This window comes from Capra hircus, chromosome 19, assembly GCF_001704415.2.
Source record: "Capra hircus breed San Clemente chromosome 19, ASM170441v1, whole genome shotgun sequence".
NCBI lineage: Eukaryota > Metazoa > Chordata > Mammalia > Artiodactyla > Bovidae > Capra > Capra hircus.
This window is the reverse complement of record NC_030826.1, coordinates 21217211-21236533: the sequence shown is the minus strand read 5'-3', so window position 1 is coordinate 21236533 and position 19323 is coordinate 21217211. Positions and strand designations below refer to the sequence as shown.

Genomic DNA, 19323 nt, shown 5'->3' with positions numbered 1-19323 from the left:
TATTAATTACCAAATAATTATAGCCTATGTATAAGTTAGTCATGAAGATGTATTTCTAGATTTAAAGCTGTTCCTCAGATGAATACATTTCTTTTTAATTTTAGCATATGCAGCTTTTCGTCTTTTATTGTTTTTCTCTATGCCTTCAGCCAGCTAGTATGACTAGCATAAAAGACATATTACAGTAAAAATGCTTTTGCTAATCGAAATTGAGCAAGTTACTTTACCTGTTTCTCTGCAAAATCTTTCCTTGTTTTGGGGAGGGGAGATTTCAAGAGTTAAATGAGATAAACAGATTATCTCATAAAAAACCTGGAGTCTTTTAGACATAAATGTTGTAATTACTATTTATCTAAATATTTAAACACCTTTTGTCTTCCAGACAACAATGAACTAGCTTGCACAGAATAAAATTAAATTTAAATTGTTATTTTATGTGTGGCCCTGTTCATGCTTTTAAATGATCCGCAGACTGAGTTCATGATCCTTGCTCTGGGTTCTCCATCACCAGCATATATGTCCATTCAGCCTTGCTGGTTTCCAGCTCAAACGCTTTTGGAAAAATATTATTAACCCTACTCAATAAGAACAATAAAGCAACAATATCTAAGATCCCACTAAAACTAAACTATCTTAAACTGCCCTCAATGTAGGCAAAAAGAGATAATACTGCTATGAGTCTCTCTGGAGACAGAGGTGGATATTTTAGGATGATTTTTTTTTTTTATACAGCAAAAGTTTGATTTTTAGTCACTTAATATTTTTATAATAACTTTTAAAAATAAAACTTCAAGAAATTTGACTCTAATACTACCTCATCAGAGATGTTCAAATAGCCTTTAGGAAAGCTGTTTTTCCTAATCAATCATTATGATCATCTGTCAATGGAAATAACTGAATATTTATCCAGTTACTATAGAAACATACATATTTTTAACCAATTAAAAAATGTTATCTTCAAACAGCCAATTCTTGAAAGTGTAAAGCAAGGATTCCCAGTCAGTTGAGAGCCTCAGAGGGATAAGACTTTCCTGGCCATAGCTGCCTCAGTATGGCTTGTACTTACATTGCCAATGGTAAGTAATATTTTTCCATGTGTGGAAAAATATGTGTGGGATCTTCAAATGTTTTAGCTACCATGAAAATGAAACCTCCCTCTGGACTTGCTCCATTACAGTTCTGAAGTTGTCAGATTACCAAGTACAGTCACCTAACTTTGAGCATGACAGCATCAATGAGATGTGCTACACATTTTTGCACAAGGTCAGGCTTTCTTGAAACAATTACATCCCTGTTAGTAGTATCTGTCCCCACCCAGTAATGTAAGTACACAGAAGAACTTAGATCTCAAAAAGATGCCTTTCCCAATTACTGTCTTCTCTAAGAACCCACAGAGAGAAACAGACTTTGAACCCAATGTATCTGACTTAGTGGACCTTACTGTCATAAAGTATTTGAATCCAAGTATTATAAACATGGCACAGGAAAAGAGGTCAGGGTTCCCAGATGGAGGAACGACTGGCCACGGAAGTCAGTTTTTCAGAGCTCAGCAGGTAAGTGGTAAGACTTTGCCTTGTATAGAAAGTAGAGTGTCATGAAAATTAAAATTAAAAACAAGTCAAGTGGGGGAAATTCATTTTGAAAAGCTGCTATCTTAATGGGGCAGGAGGGAAAGGGAGACAGCAGTCTTCTTCCTTAAAAGGGTAGGGTGAGGTCTTCCCAGAAGCCCACACTCTCAGTTTTTATTAAGTACCTATAGTGGATAGTGCTTGAGAAAACTCTATTAATGACCAGATTCTGAGATCATCACTGTTAAGAGTGCCGTGATAGAAATCTTACTAGAAAAATTTTAAATGACAAAAGAATCAATATTAGTTCTAATATCATCTTACTGAAAGATTGATGCAAGCTTGCCAGCTTGAACCTGGCAGGAATGCAACTTGCTTCTGTCAGGACAAGCCTGGGCTGGGGAGGAGCAGAACCAGCCCCCGAGTGTCATAGGTATGTTCCCGCTCTTGAAGGTTAATATTTGTGTAAAGAGAACAAAACTCCAAGTTGGTAAGGCCCATGGAGTGGCTAGGGAGCAGAAAGGATTAACAGTGGCCTTTTTTCATTTTCATTTTTTGGCCACACAGCATGTGGGATCATAGCTCCCCAACCAAGAATTTAACCTGTGGGCCCCCCCACCCCCACCCCACCCCCACCCCCCACCACATTGGAAGCACAGAGTCTTAACCACTGGACAGCCAGGGAAAACCCAACAGCAATTCCTTCAATTTAAAAAAAAAAAATTTTTTTTTTAAATTTGAGGATAATTGCTTTAAAATGTTGTGTTGGTTTCTGCCATACAACAACATGAATCAGCCATCAGTATACACATGTCCCCTCCCTTCTAAACCTCCCTCCCACTCCTCACCCCATCCCACCCCTGTAGCTTATCACAGAGCATTGGGTTGAGCTCCCTGTGTTACACAACAACTTCCCACTAGCTGTCTATTTTACATATGGCAATGTACATGTTTCAATGCTACTCTCTCAATTTGTCCCACCCTCTCCTCTGCCTTAAAGGAAGAAAATATTCACATTGGCAGCAGAGTGGTTAAGAACATTGCCTTAGGAGTCCTCGGTTGGAATCCTCACCCTAATATTTACAGATGATATAATTTTACCAAATGTCAAGTTATACGATCTCTCCAGACCTTTAGAAATGACCTCAAAAAGGTTGTTCGGGGCTTAACTGAGACTGAAATACTGAAATAAATGTATGTAAAGTGTTTAGCACAATGTCTGTTGCTTAGAAAACATTCCATGTGTGTTGCTACTGTATTTTTAGTGGTCCTCTTGGAAGGAAGTAATAAATACATGTTTCTCCCAGATGGAAGCAGAGAGTATCTTTAGGCGAGGGATGACAGCAGCAAAAACACAGAAAGGAGAAAAGAGAACTCCATTACTCATTATTTTTAGCCTATACTGGGTCAAGAGGGAGGAGTGGGAAGGCGGAGTGGAAGGAAGCAGGAAAACAGATGAATGTGGTTTAAGACTAGAAGTTGTGTCAGAATTTAGTCTTTCTTAAGGCACAAACCATTTGAATCTATGGGATCTGAAAAGTCTCAAAAACCCTCTGTTAGCAGAGAGCAACTTTACCAAGAATGAGTCAAGAAAGCCTTTCAAGATCAGAATTACTTTGTGCAGTAGATCCTATCTGAGAAGAAAGTAAATTTCACTTCTTTTTGTGTTAAAATGATATTCTAACAGGAGAGGGTGAGATGTATGGAACAAGTAACATGGAAACTTATGTTACCATGTGTAAAATAGATAGTCAACGGGAGTTTGCTGTATGGCTCAGGAAACGCAAACAGGGGCTCCGTATCAATCTAAAGGGATGGGATGAGGAGGCAGATGGGAGGGAGATTCAAAAGGGAGGGGATATATGTATACCTATGGCTGATTCATGTTGAGGTTTGACAGAAAACAACAAAATTCTGTAAAGCAATTATCCTTCAATAAAAAAATAAATAATTTTTTTTTTAAAGACATTCTAGTTTTACCTTCCCCTGGGCTTGCTCTGTAGCTGCCCTCTATCCCATAGCCTATTTCCTAGTGGTTTCCTTTTTCTTGCTGTCTTAAAAAAAAAAAAAAAAAAACCCTGAAAACTAGAAGTACTTTGAACTTGGTAGTCAGAACAGGATTGTTTAATTAAAAACTAGAAATAGTACCGTTATAACTGGAATGACTCATCTGGGACTTTTTATTTTAAATATATAATAGACAAGAGGAAGGTTCATAAGCTCAGTGTAGACCAAAGTGCAGAACCAACTGCTCCATTTTTCCCCTGGCAGATCAGACGTAAATTCATTAAAGATGGCACAGAAGACCAGCGGCCTAATACAAAGATGCGGATTTCTTCTCTTAATGATTCTATTTCTGCCACATGTGATGACAAGTAAGTTAATATTCTTTGGGGCCTCTACTTAAATAAAGAAAATTTCAGATTATAAAATGATCAAGGGAATTGGGAAAAGAGAAAATCCAAACTGGAAGGATTATACAGATGGTATGGTTCAGAGTAGAGAAGTCAGATAAAACAGTGAAAAATTAAATGGAAAACTGTTTTCATGGTTCTAACAGTAGAAGACTGGGTGAAATATTTTCTTCTCTTCATAGCCACAGCCAGAATTTTCCCACATTTTAGTGTATTTCATTACTAATCATATTTGGGCTTCCTGGGTGGCCTAGCTGGTAAGAATCCGCCTGCAAGGTGGGAGACCTGGATTTGATCCCTGGATTGGGAAGATCCCCTGGAGAAGGGGACAGCTACCCACTCCAGTATTCTGGTCTGGAGAAACCCATGGACTGTGAACTCCATGGGGTCGCAAAGAGTAGGACATGATTGAGTAACTTTCACTTTCTTTCACTAATCTTATTTAAAATAAACCTCTGCTGTTTATTTGGGCATACCACTTACGTGAAAATCTTTTCTGCATTTGTTCCCCGCCCCATCCTGAAAGAAACCTTTTCCTTTCTGATTTAAAAAGTAATAAGCAGTTATTGTAACATAAAGGAAATATAGAAAAGAATAAAGAAAAATAAAATCCCATCATTAAGAGATAACTACTCAATGTTTTGATGTGTATCCTTCCAGGTTTTATATATATATATGAAAGAGAGAGAGTGTGTGTGTATGTATAAATAGGACAATTCCATACATATCGTTTTCTAACCCAGTGGGTCTCAAACTTCACTGCGTATTAGAGTCACCTGGAGACTTTTTAAACCCCCACCCAGTGCCCAGGTTACACTAATATTAATTAATCAGAATGTCCAGGGGTGGGAGCTAGGCAAATGATTCCCATGTGCAGCAACATTTGGTAACCATTATTTCAACCTTTTATTTTTTTTAATTAATAGTTCATTATCAATCTTTTTCCTTGTAAAATCACATAGATCAATATGGCTATATTTGATTGTTGCAGAGCATTTCATTGTACCGATGGAACAGAATTTATTTAGCCAGTTCTCTGATGATGGCCATTTAGATTGTTCACTCTACCTTAACAGTCTCTTCCTGCACGCCCAGGTTCTGTTTTAAGTGTGAATGGTAAAACTGAAAACTATATTCTGGACACTGAGCCTGGCCTCCAAGAATCTCTGAAATGTGCTGTGGAAAACCACACCCGAGATGAAGAACTTCTCTGGTACCGCGAAGATGGGAGAGTGGATTTGAAGTCTGGAAACAAAATCAACTCCAGCTCCGTCTGTGTCTCGGGCATCAGAGAAGATGACAACGGCATCACCTTTACCTGCAAGTTGCAGAGGAATCAGTCGGTGTCCGTCTCAGTGGTGCTGAATGTCACTTGTGAGTAAGGGGAAAGAGACGGCTAATCAGTCTGTGTGGTCTGTACTACACTAAGTAGTAGATGAAACTTCTGTCTAAAGAGTATGTGTGTGTGTGTATAAATATATTGGCTGCACTGGGTCTTTGTTGCAGCGCATGGGCTTTCTCTAGTTGCAGTGCCTGAACTCTAGGGTTTGGGCTCAGTAGCTGCCAGCACATGGGCTTAGTTTCCCCATGGCATGTGAGATCTTAGTTCCCTGATTAGGAATCAAACCTGAGTCCCCTACATTGGGAGGTGGATTCTCAACTGGTCGACCACCAGGGAAGACCCGAAGAGTATGCATATTTTAACATTTGCTTGATATTGCCGAACTGCCCTATTTATGACCCCACAACAGCGCGGGAGGGTACCTATTCCCCATAGTGTCATGAGCCTGAGCATCCTCAAAATCTAAGAATCTGCCAGTCTGATCTGAAATTTTACTTTCATATTCTAAATTAAAAATGAGGGTGTTCACTTTTTCATAAATGCATTAGCTTTTCATGTCTCTTTCCTATGAAATGTCTGTTAATGTACTCTACCCATGTTTCTATTTGGTTATTTGCCTGGGTTCTTTGGTAAGATGTTGGCAAAACATTTTGGCCAATCCAATACATTAAGGAAATTAGCCATTTTTGTTTTGAATTACAATAAAACTATTTCTTCTATTTATTTTGGGCATTTTAAAATACTTTTTTTGCTACATTGAAATTTAAAATGTTTACATATTTAAAATTACCAGTCTTTTCCTTTGTGGTTTCTAGTGTTTGTGTTCTACTTAGAAAAATACCCGTTGGGGATCTTTTAGCATCACCTTAAACTCTCAAGGGTGAAACTCGTTGATGGTTGGGTTACAGGTATTGGTAACCCATTGGTGGAACTATCTGAGGTTGGGGTCCTTTGAATACGTTCATGGAGGTGAGCATTTAGGTGGTTTGGGTGGAAAATTGGATCTATGTGAGGCAGGTGTGGCTGCTGTGGTGAGGGGTGATGTGAGTAAGGGTAATAATATGGCATGGTCTGGTAGGAAAAGCTCTGGACTTGGAACCTGGTAATAAAAAGTCAAAGCTATTTGATCCCATGAGCTCAGCAAGCTTTTCTGTGAAAAATTGATGCCATTGCCCCTGAGGTAAAAGGGTGGAGAAAAGGACAAGGAATTCAGGTCTGGAATCTGCTGGCATCCTGAAGCTTTCAGAATGAATCACTTACATGTTCCTGGGCAATGGAGCTTTTATTTTCTATGAATATAGGAAATAAACTCTGATTTTTTTTTTTTTTCACCATGTAGGATCTTAGTTTCCTGGCCAGGGATCAAACCTGTTCCCCCTGTATTGGGAGCACTGTCTTAACCACTGGACTACCAGGGAAGTCCCAATAAAATGTGATTTTTAATAAGCTTTCCCTTGGCAACTTTGTTCAAATCCAAGACTATCAGGGTTACCTTGGAAGTTTTGAAATCCTTATAAAATGACAGATGAGGAAACTGAGGCCCAGAATGAGAGCCCTAATGATCACATCTGGGGCTGAGAACAGAACACAAAATCCCCAGCCTCCTAATCCAGCGCTCTTCCCATTGTACCTTCTTCATAGAGACACAGTAGAAATGCTGATAATATGATCCAGTGGGTTAAAGAAATGATTTTCAGTTTTCCAGCCTGATTCTGTATTTAATATCATCTTTATAATCACCTCTTAAATACCATTGTTGCACATATATAAAAAAAATTGGTTAGTGATTCATAGTGACAATAAATTCATCAATCAATAAATCAAAGTAAGGTCATAAAGTGGCAAGAATATCATGTGCAATCTTGAGGAAGTATTATGGATTATTGTTCTAAATAGCAGACTGAAAACTAAATGGAAGCTTCATAATACACTATTTGGTGGAGGATGTTCAGAAGCTTCTTTTATGTGTTATTGCTGAAAGCGTAAACTGAGACCACCTCTTTTGCAATATCCATCAAAATTTAAAGTGCACCTCCCCTAACACGGAGAAGGCAATGGCACCCCGCTCCAGTACTCTTGCCTGGAAAATCCCATGGACTGAGGAGCCTGGTAGGGTGCAGTCCAGGGGGTCGCTAAGAGTCAGACACGACTGAGCGACTTCCCTTTCATTTTTCGCTTTCATGCATTGGAGAAGGAAATGGCAACCCACTCCAGTGTTCTTGCCTGGAGAATCCCAGGGATGGGGGAACCTGGTGGGCTGCCGTCTATGGGGTCGCACAGAGTCGGACATGACTGAAGCGACTTAGCAGCAGCAGCCCTAACACCTAGCAGATCTGCTTTGAGATGTTAGTTAACCCTGGAGAAATACATGCACATATGCACAAAAAGACATGGACGAGGATGATTACTGAGACATTGTTTAGCATTTTAAAAATGAGAATAACCTGATGCCCATCAAAATAAAATGAGTAAAGAGTCAGATATTATACTATAGCACTCTAAAAGCGATGGGCTAGAACTCTGTGGTTCAACATGAATATCTCTCAAAGTATGCAAGCTATTGAGAGAATGGAGTTTTTGTGTAAATCCTTCTCACCCTCCTAAACCAATACATTTCCTATGGGTATATCATATGTATTTTTAAAACAATATTAAAAAAAAAAGATCTGCAAGCATTTACATTGAAACTCATAGCATTGGGTATCTCTGGGGAGTCAGGAAGTGACCAGGATGGAGCCAAGGAGGACCTTAGCTTTATCTGAAATGTACTAGTAATTTTAAAAGGGAACATGCATGTAGAGCTGATGTGCTTTAAAATTCATTTTAAACAGTTAAATGAAAAGGAACAACTAATAGGACCTGTCCATAAGTGGAACTGGTATAGTTGGCCATCATGTTCTCTATTCATAGCTTCCTACATATCTGAATACCATATAATATCCTTGTTGGACATGGATACAGAATTCAAGCACATTCGAAAGAGCAACAAAATGTCATTCTTCTGAGATAGTTATTAATAACACAGCCCACTTAGGGTCCAATTATTCAGTGTGCAGATTATACAAGCTCCTTTTTCCCCACATTCTCTGCCTCTATCTCTTTCCTACTGCCCACTTTTCATGCACTTTTTATTGGAGTATAATTGCTTTACAGTGTTATGTTAGTTTCTGCTGTACAGTGAGGTGAATTAGCTATTTTGGGGGCTCCAAAATCACTGCAGATGGTGACTGCAGCCATGAAATTAAAAGACGCTTACTCCTTGGAAGGAAAGTTATGACCAACCTAGATAGCACATTCAAAAGCAGAGACATTACTTTGCCGACTAAGATCCGTCTAGTCAAGGCTATGGTTTTACCTGTGGTCATGTATGGATGTTAGAGTTGGACTGTGAAGAAAGCTGACTGCCGAAGAATTGATGCTTTTGAACTGTGGTGTTGGAGAACACCCTTGAGAGTCCCTTGGACTGCAAGGAGATCCAACCAGTCCATTCTAAAGGAGATCAGCCCTGGGTGTTCTTTGGAAGGAATGATGCTAAAGCTGAAACTCCAGTACTTTGGCCACCTCATGCGAAGAGTTGGCTCATTGGAAAAGACTCTGATGCTGGGAGGGATTGGGGGCAGGAGGAAGAGGGGACAACAGAGGATGAGATGGCTGAATGGCATCACCGACTCAATGGACATGAGTTTGGGTAAACTCCGGGAATTGGTGATGGACAGGGAGGCCTGGTGTGCTGCGATTCATGGGGTTGCAGAGTCGGACACGACTGAGTGACTGAACTGAACTGAACTGATTGATACTTAATCCCCTCCCTCTTGGGTCTCCCTCCCACACCATTCCCTATCCCACCCCCCAGGTCATCACAGAGCAGATTTGAGCTCCCAGTGCTACATGGCAGGTTCCCACTAGTTACCTATTTTACACATGGTAGTGGAGAAGGCAATGGCACCCCACTCCACTACTCTTGCCTGGAAAATCCCGTGGACTGAGGAGCCTGGTGGGCTGCAGTCCCTGGGGTCGCTGCGAGCCGGACACCACTGAGCGGCTTTGCTTTCAGTTTTCACTTTTCACTTTCATGCATTGGAGAAGGAAATGGCAACCCACTCCAGTGTTCTTGCCTGGAGAATCCCAGGGATGAGGGAGCCTGGTGGGCTGCCGTCTGTGGGGTCGCACAGAGTCGGACACGACTGAAGCGACTCAGCAGCAGCAGCAGCAGTGTATATGTGTCAATCCTAATCTCCCAGTTCATCCCACCCTCCTCCTCCCAGCCTTTGACCACATATCCCTTTGCCACATCTTCATCTTTGTTCCTGCCCTGAAAAGATTTGAACAGCAAAGGAACCCAGAAGTGAAAAAAAAGATCACACTCAGAATGGGAGTAAATATTTACAAATGAAGCAACTGACAAAGGATTATTCTCCAAAATATGCAAACAGCTCATGGAACTCAATATCAACAAAACAAACAAACCAATCAAAAAACAAGGAAAAGACCTAAATAGACATCTCGCTGAAAAAGATATACAAATGGCCAAGAGGAGCATGAAAAAACAGATGCCCAACATCACTGATTATTAGAGAAATGCTAGTCAAAATTACAACAGGGTGTCACCTCACATAGGTCAGAATGGCCATCATCAAAATATCTACAATGAATGCTAGAGAGGGTGTGGAGAAAAGGGAACCCTCTTGCACAATTGATGGGAATGTAAATTGATACAGTCACTATGGAGAACATATGGAGTTTCCTTAAAAAACTGAAAATAGAGCTACCATATGGCCCAACAATCCCACCACTTTTCATGCATTTTATTACTCTTCTGTACCTTGGCCAAAAAAATGCAAGGGACATGCAAAAGAGGAGACTCAGCTTGGCCATTTCTCCCTCTAGATGTTGAAAAACACTGGTGGGAGTAAGGGTTGGAATTAGCTGAAGCAAAATGTGTTTGACACATGGGTCTACAGATGTCCTTATCATGAAGGGAATAAGAAGTTGCTCACAGGGAACTCCCTGGTTGGGGAGCTAAGATCCTACATGCCTTATGGCCAAAAAACCAAAGCATAAAACAGAAGCAATATTGTAACTGATTCAATAAAGACTTAAAAAAAAAAAAAGCAGTCGTTCACACAGAGGGATGAGAGGGGCTCAAGGTCACGCTCACCTTTCATGGATGCCGGAGTTGCCACAACTGGAGTGCCTTCTGAGAGAAGGACATTATTTCTGGAAGATCATCGTGGAAATGCAAATGTGCATTGGTAGATCTGTGATCAGGGCAAGCGTGATTACATACAAGGCGAAAATAGAGGGTGTGAGGAGCCCTCAAACCGCCCCACCTCTACCACCACCGCAATAATAACAGGAACTAGCATTGCGGTAAATTCTTCACAGGCATTCTGTCCTTTCATCTTCACAGCAACTCGGAAGGTGTTATCCCACTTTTTAGATGAGAAAACTAAACAGTCACTTTTCAGTTAAGTAGCTTTCTGTAGGTCACAGTAAGTAACGTAGGTAGAATTGGGGCTCACTGCAGCACCTGCTTTCTTAATATTACACTGTTTTATCCCAAAGTAGCACAGATTAGTTTTTAATATTAGTTCTCAGCAAAGTCTCAAGGCTTATATGCTTCCATGTGTTACAAATCATCTCCTTGACAGAGATTCATGTTTATATACATTTGTTTCATGGTGTATCTTCCCCACCACATTAAAAGCTCTCTTAAATTTGAAAATGGATGTATGCAACTTCCCTGACTGTCCAGTGGTAAAGACTCCATGCTGCTAATACAGCAGATGCAGGTTTGATCCCTGGTCTGGGAATAAGATCCCATATCCTGTGTGGTACGGCCAAAAAAGAAAAAGAGAATGGATGTATGTTATTTACCATTGTATTCCTGGTTCCTAGCCCAGTGCTTGGCATACAGTAGGTGCTCAATAAATGTTTGTAAAATGGATGAGATAGCTGGAAGGAAGATCTTGAACGCTGACAATAATGCTTATCTGCTAATTAAACCTAAATGTTTCAATCTTGCAGTTCCTCCTCTCCTAAGTGGAAATGACTTCCAAACAGCTGAGGAAGGCAGTGATGTGAAGTTAGTTTGCAATGTGAAATCCAACCCCCAGGCTCAAATGATGTGGTATAGAAACGGTGGCATCTTGAACTTAGAGAACCATCACCGAATCCAACAGACAAGCGAGTATCTTCAACTGTCAATCACAAAAGTCAAGAAATCCGACAATGGGACTTACAGCTGTATTGCCAATTCACTGATAGAAACAAAGACCAAGGACTTTCACCTTATTGTCAAAGGTAACTCTCTCGTTTATTTATTTACTGAAATATAGTTGATTTACAATACTATGTTAGTTTCACGTGTAACGCATGGTGTTAATATTTTATAAATGATACTCCCTTTCACATTATTACACTTTAATTTATTATAGTGTTATTATTATTCTTTATTATATATTCTTTATATATAATATTATATATATAATTAAATATATATTATTTCACGAATATTGCCATGGAACAATGGCTATATTTTCCTGTGTTGTACAGTATGTATGTGTGTACTTAGTCCTGTCTGACTCTTATGTGACCCCATGGACTGTAGTACACCAGGCTCCTCTGTCCACAGGATTTCCCCGGCAAGAATACTGAAGCGGGTTGCCATTTCCTCCAGCAGGGGATCTTTCCCACCCAGGGAGTCTCTGGCATCTCCTGCACTGGCAGGAGGATTCTTTACCACTGTGCCAATTGGGGAGCCCCTGTCGAGCAATATACCTTGCTGTTTGCACAGAGTTTGCTTCTCATAATCTTATACCTCTATCTTGCTTCTCTATTCTTCCCTCTCCTCACTGGTATCCACTAGCCTGTTTTCTCTATCTGTGAGTCTGTTTCTGTTTTGTTTTATACATTCATTTTTTTTTTAATTCCACATATAAGAAGTAGCATACAGTATTTGTCTTTATCTGTCAAATGGACAGATAGCATAATACTCTCTAGGTCCATCCACAAAGGTAACACTCTTTTTAAAGTAATATCTATCATAGTACAAAGGGCTTCCCTCGTGGCTCAGACAGTAAAGAATCTGCCTGCAGTGCAGGAGATCCAGGTTCAATCTCTGGGCCGGAAAGATCCCCTGGAGAAGGGAATGGCTACCCGCTCCAATATTCTTGCCTGGAGAATTCCATGGACAGAGGAGCCTGGTACAGTCCATGGGGTCGCAGAGAGCTGGACATGACTGAGCGACTAACATTTTCACAGCACAGTACAAAAGTCAGATACTCGGTAAATATTTTTTTGTGTGACAACAAATAATGATGACCATTATGATTAGTAGCTAGAATTTTCTTTGGAGAATTATCTCCACCCCAGGAATTCTAGTCCTTTCTTTTAGCAGAATTATTCCCATTCCAGATAGGATACTGCTTTTTGAGCAAAGGAAAGGAAAGGGAAACAGGTTCTTTCTTTTAGCTTCATGCTTTCTTTACCCAGGTTTATGACCTCTGCGATAATAATGAACAAATAAAGCGCCAAGTGTCTCGCAGTCCTCGTATTTCTCCTTCATACAGAAAGAGAATGGCAAGATACCTGGTGGGGCAGGTGGATAAAATGCTCACGCACACATTTCCTGGTCTGGGGCCAGGATGCTAGAAGCAGTCAAACAAGCTGAGGCTCCTGTATCCTGATAGAAAGTGATTCTCTTTGTCACCTGCCTCCTTGTGCCCCCTCATGTCTTTCTTGCCAGGCCTCAGGAAGCCAAATGAACCCCCGTTGGTCATGTAACCATAGGGATTGCTTACTAGGCTACCAATAGAATGAATGGTGAGGAGGAAGGGCTGCCAATTGAATGCCCATCACTGTGATTACTGGTACATTCAGTAATTTGTTCTGGGGAACAGTGACAGTATTCCCAGGGGCTATTTCCTTTAAAAACCAAACCCACAAACTTTTGATTAAAAAGGAATCATAATGGCTCTATGTCACATTAAGCAGGCAGCTCGTGCAGCAAGCAGGATGCTAGCTTGGCAAATTAGCTTTCAGGTGGGCGGCATCCTGTTTTGGGTGGAGCGCTTCCAAACCAACTGGCTTTTCTGATTTCTTGCTGCTTTATGACTTCCCCGGCTGTCGGGTGCCCGAGGAGCAGAAGCGCTCCGCTGATGGTGCCCAGGCAAAATGCCAGGTTTGCCATGAGCTCTTCTAGTTTCATGCCTCAGTGGGGGCAGTTTCTAAATGAGGCCGTGCAAAGTGGGGAATGACATCACGGATCTTTTCTTGAGCACAGGACTTTAGCCACATGTTGAGATTATTTTACCATAATGAATATGGGCGGGGTGGGGGAGGGGGAGAATACCAGATCTGGTTATAAATAAGAGAGTGGAGGGAAGAGATGCAGTTACGTTTGCCACTCACTTTCAACAGAAACTTGGAATCCAGAGTGAGCCAGTGGGTCAGGCAGTTTGTTTCAGGTTTGTGTATGGAGTAAAAGCTGTTACATGTGGCTTCATGTTATTCAGCTTGGTAAAGACATTCCGATCGGTGGCTGATTTCTGATTTTTTTCCCCCAATTTTCCCACCTTTGCCTCCCCTTCATTTTGACATCTTTCATTGGCACTCACTACAAGTATAAGGTATCCCCCCTAAGAGGTCTTTTGGTGTATCCCGGGGATGGCTGTTACAGAGTCAGGGCTTTCAAGGAAACCAGCTGAACAGAGCTTCTCCAGAGGGTTAATGCTACCCATACCTCCATTAGGATAATTATTAGCAACAACCAAAAGGGAGCAAGAGTAAAAAATGCTTAATCTACTCTCTAAAATTATCCAGAACCAGAACTAGACACATAATAGAGAAGAAAATGATTAAAAGGTAAATAGTAGGACTTCACTGGTGGTCCAGTGGTGAAGAGTCCATGCTTCCTCTGCAGGGGGCACGGGTTGGATACCTGGTTGGGGAACTGAGATCCCATGTGCCTTGTGGCCAAAAAGTAAAATTAAATCAATCAATCAATCAATAAATTGGGCAAAGAAAATTTAAAAATATTATTAAAAAATTAATAGTGTGTCATAAAATTATGAAGGGATAAACCCCATTTCATAACCTTGAGGCATATAGGGCTTGGACTTTGGAATTAATCTAAAATCTCTTCTTCCCCTTGTCTCTTTCTTTTATCCCTCATGTATTGCACTATCTCTTGACTCTTTGTCCTTTACAAACACTATCTCAATCTTTAGTTTTTGTTTCTTTAATGTCTGTCTCTCCTCCTAGAATATGAGATCCTCAGAGACTGGATCCTTCCATGCTTGTTCTATTTTTTGCAGGGCTAAGAACAGCACCTAGCGCATAGTCATCATTTAGTAAAAATCTGTTGATAGCACCCACTGCACAAACTCAATTATACAGTAGATAGCACATTCCCAAAATTTTATCACAGCCATGATTGGAGCCCTTCTCCCTCCTACAGTGGGCATCAGAATCCAAGAGCTTAGACAGAGTCATTTAAATAGCTTTGCTGACTTTAAGCATGCTTGCATTTGTAAGTTTCATCTCATACCATATCAACTACATTAAAATGAAGTAATAACTATACTTTTTTGCTCTAAAAATTTGAAAGGGCATTTGAAACTTGCATACATTTTGAATTGTATTATAAATAAGTTATTAATTTGGCTCTTGTGGTTTAAACATTATTATTATTTAACAGTTGGGTTATAGTGGAAGCAAAGTTAGATTTTATAAATGCTTAAACATTTATTAAAGGCTTCCCAGGTGGCACAGTGGTAAAGAATCCACCTGCCAATGCAGAAGGCTCAAGAGACATGGGTTTAATCCCTGGATGTATTCTTGCCTGGAAAATCCCATGGACAGAGGAGACTGGTGGGTTACAGTCCATGGAATCACAAAGAGTTGAACATGACTGAGCACCTGAGCACACACACCACACACATAGCACACAAATGTTTATTAGTTCTGATTAATTTCGCCACTTTATTTTCATACTTAGGAGCCAATACTTTTTTTTCAGATCTCAAATGTTTCATAAGCTCTTAGAAAGTATACAAGCACTGTACTATAATACAGAAGAGCTCTGAGTTTACCAGATGTTCAGAAAACAAAATAGGGAATGGGCTTTCACTTTCAGGCAGCTGGTGCCCTAGTTCTAGTTAAAAGTAGACTCTCTCTTCTTCCATATCATGTAATGTGTGTGAGCGCATGCCTACTCAGTCATGTCTGAATCTTTGCGACCCCATGGACTGTAGCCCGTCAGGCTCCTCTGTTCATGGGATTCTCCAAGCAAAAATACTGGAGTGGGTGGCCATTTCCTACTCCAGGGGATCTTCCTGATCCAGGGATTGAACCCACATCTCTTGCATCTCCTGCATTGGCAGATGGATTCTTTCCTACTGCACCACCCAGGAAGCCCTGGAGAGAGAGATGAAATCCTTTGCCAAGTTTGCGAAGGCTGATGCTCAGAGTTCTTCTTCCCTAGGCGCACCGTGCAGCTACCCTGTATAATGTCTTGTGTCCTGCTTGGGGCACCATCATAGCACAGCTACCAGGGTCTTGCTGCTCCTGGGACTCACAGACTTCTCTCTCCTTAGTCCAGCAGTTTCCTTACCTTTCCTCTTCTTGCCCTCAAAACCTCCTCTCTCTCTCTCCCTTAATGAATCCTCACAATATCATTCGGGTTTTGCAAAAGACAAAAAAAAGCGTTGATTTCAGCCTACTTCTGCTTTCTGCATGGCAAAAATTATGGATCATACACAAAAAGATCTGACTTTGGGGGAGTTACTCATATTAATAATATGAATAATATAGATAATAAATTATATCCTTCCAAAAAGAAATGGATTCAAAACCTGTCTCTGCTAGTTACTAATTCTGTGGCCTTGGACAAACGTTCTAATCTCTCAAAGCCCCTGGTTCCTCACCTGTAAAAAAAAAGATGATAATACATTTGGGAATTGTTTGGAAATTTAATTAAGAAGATGCAAAATGTTAAGTGCAAAGCATCATAGCTGGGACATACTTGGAATACATAAATTAGAAGCATATAAATGTTACTTTCTTATTTCCTGTCTTTGCATTTCCAACAGATAAAGCCTCAACTGTACCAATAGAACCCATTATTGCTGCATGTGTTGTGGTCTTTCTGACCTTGGTCTTTGGATTGATTGCCAGAAGAAAAAAAATAATGAAGGTATCTGAGTGTTTAAGCTATGTGCATGCGTGCTAAGTTGCTTCAGTCATGTCCAGCTCTTTGTGACCCCATGAACTATAGCCCATCAGGCTCTTCTGTCTGTGGGATTCTCCAGGCAAGAATATTGGAGTGGGTTGCCATGCTCTTCTCCAGGGTAATCTTCCCATAAAGTCATCTAAATAAAGGCAGAGAACGGGTGCTATAAATGACTACAGAGTCAGGAACCATACTTGAACAATCTGGTCTCTCTACCATGAGATCTCAGTTGGAAGTGGCTCAAGGGAATAAAAGCTGTGCCTATATTATGAGTACAACTTTACAGAGGATAGAAGTGCATACGGACCAGACCTGAATGAAAATAGTTGTGATGTTAGAAGTAGGGGCTGACTTTTCTCCATTGAAAATTTCTCTTGATTGTTGTTATGGTGCCTTTGGTACAAGAAATAAATATAGAGGCACATCAGCTCTGGATTCAGAGATCTGTGTGAAAAAGATGGCACTTGCTGCTCACCTCTTGGGCACAGCCGCAGGCCCTGGCTGCATTGCACTGGAGTTTGAATTGCTGAATGGTTAACCTTGTTGGTTAGAGTGATGCATAGTACGTGATGCAGAGTGCATAGGTTAAAGCTATGCCTTTGACTCCACCAGTCAATCCAGTCCCAAAGGAAGGCAAAGGTGGCTGAAAATCTCTAAAACACCAGTGTGGAATTATATTTTCTTAGGTTAAACAAAAATGATAAATGCGGCCAAAGAAATAAGACCTAGACTCATTGGTGTGTATTTTTCTAGATAGAAGATTAACAGACATTTGGGTTTCCTGTCCCTTGAGCCACCTGGAGGCATTCAAAATGTTTATCCATTAGCCTTAGCACAGCAGCAAATTCATTGTCCCTGGTTGTGTTTGCTTTCAGCTCTGCAGAAAGGATCAAGGCCCTCAGTGCAGAACAGCTCTGTAAGTACTCTGGGCTGGGGTCAATGATTTTCCATAAGCAGATGGATAGCAGTCAGTAATGTGCATCATAAAACCCATCGCGGGCAAACTCCTCCAGAGACGGGAGGTGCTAGAAGGTGAAGCGGTCCAGGGGAGAATGGAGGGTGGAGGAGAATCTGCCTTCACTCTAGAGGAAGACGGGTGAGGCGAGGTTGGAATCTTGCTTAGAATGGAGAACACCTTTGATCTTTTTGTTTGTTTGTTTTTCGTTTTACTTTTAAAATTTTATTATTGGACTATAATTGCTTTACAATGTTGTGTTAGTTTCTGCTGTACAATAAAGTGAATCAGCTATCTGTAGAGGTATATCCCCTTCCTCCTGAGCCTCCCCACTTTTGGTCTCAAGCTTACTCTCTCTTTAAGCAGTTTCAGGCTAATGCATGTCCAACTGCCTTTTATTGCCATGCAGAGTAAGCTTCCTAGAGAGTTTAGCCTGGGGGAAGCCACTGTTGCCTTCTCCTTCACAAGCAGGTCAGAAGCCACATTCCTCATCCAAAATACTGCCTTCTTTTTGGAGCTTCCTTTAGTCTGTTAGCTCCAGCATACCTGAGTTAAGTGGTGGGTAGAAAGAATGGAGGCATTCTTTCCAAGAGTATGAATTTTCAAATTTTAAAAAATCACTAAGATAATAAAGTTTCTAGAGTTTTAGCAGTAATACTAGATGCCAAAATGCAAGGAACTATATCAAAGTTTTGAGCAAATATAAATTAGAAATCTAGCATTCTATTCATCAAGAGTATGATTTTGTTTTGTTTTGTTTTTTCTTTAGTGCTATGATCATCCTTATGATTAATTTCTTGATTCATTTCAGATGAGGAAATTGAGATGCCATCTATTACAGCAAGAGTTTTGCATCAGGACCTCCTTGATTTATGTAGTCCCATCTGTATTTATTGCTATTATTAAATTCATTCCTGTCTAATTGTCAGAGGTTCTGAAGAAGTGTTTCATTAATCACTTAGCAGTAGTTGTTATGACTAATTTGATATACATGCAGAACACTTTCAGGAAGAAAGCTGTTAAGATTGAAAAATAAGATTTTTTAAAAGTCTTCTCCTTGAAGCATATGTTAATTAATTGAAATTTGTCCTGAAAAGGTTGGCAACCATTTACATTTATTGTGTATTTTTCTAGGTAGGAAATTAATAGACATTTGGGTTTCACGAATCAGTACGCTCCCCAAAAAATACAGGAGTTGGGCACAACATAGAGGGATCAATTTATAAACTTGCCAAGGAAACACATAAGTAATATTAATTATATCTACCTTCACTGTCATTTCAAAAGAGAAATGTTCTAGGACTAAAAAAGGAATGAGATAATCTCAGAATATAAGATATTCCTTTAAACGAAAGAATTCAGTATTATTAAAAAAACTCAACAGATGTCCTTATTTTTCTCATCTTATCGTGGTTGACAGTCACAAACTTTGTGAGATTTATGTAGTGATGAAGATGAAAACAACAAGGGACAGAGGCTGGCCAGAATGTTTGCTTCCCTAGTGTCCTTTGCCCCTTTTGCATAGATCCAGCAATATTTTGAATCAGCTTGTACTCTTCTTGTATGTTGTTGTTGTTTAGTTACCAAGTTACGTCTGACTCTTACGACCCCATAGACTGTAGCCCACCAGGCTCTTCTGTCCATGGCATTTCCCAGGCAAAAATACTGGAGTGGGTTGCCTTTTCCTTCTCCAGGGGATCTTCCCACCCAAGGATCAAACCTGCATCTCCCACTTGGCAGAAGGATTCTTTACCACTGAGCCACCTGAAAAGCCCCAGTCTTCTCATATACTTCAATTTAATTTATTTTTA

At 40.3% G+C, this 19323-nt stretch overlaps 1 protein-coding gene across 1 annotated transcript; it reads left to right on the top strand.

The window, feature by feature from the left end:
* Nucleotides 3766–18440, top strand: TMIGD1 (transmembrane and immunoglobulin domain containing 1). Its single transcript, XM_005693291.3, has 6 exons — nucleotides 3766–3943; nucleotides 5078–5356; nucleotides 11352–11627; nucleotides 16418–16521; nucleotides 17433–17473; nucleotides 18324–18440. Exons 1-6 carry the CDS (start codon nucleotides 3862–3864, stop codon nucleotides 18325–18327), a joined length of 786 nt encoding a protein of 261 aa, XP_005693348.1. The 5' UTR covers nucleotides 3766–3861; the 3' UTR covers nucleotides 18328–18440.

Excerpts from the sequence above, each read along its gene's own strand:
- TMIGD1 (XM_005693291.3), top strand. The coding sequence starts at position 3,862 with ATGGCACAGAAGACCAGCGGCCTAATACAAAGATGCGGATTTCTTCTC. Across the intron at positions 3,944-5,077 it reads TCTGCCACATGTGATGACAA|GTTCTGTTTTAAGTGTGAAT; the intron begins GTAAGTTAATAT and ends CTGCACGCCCAG. Across the intron at positions 16,522-17,432 it reads GAAGAAAAAAAATAATGAAG|CTCTGCAGAAAGGATCAAGG; the intron begins GTATCTGAGTGT and ends GTTTGCTTTCAG.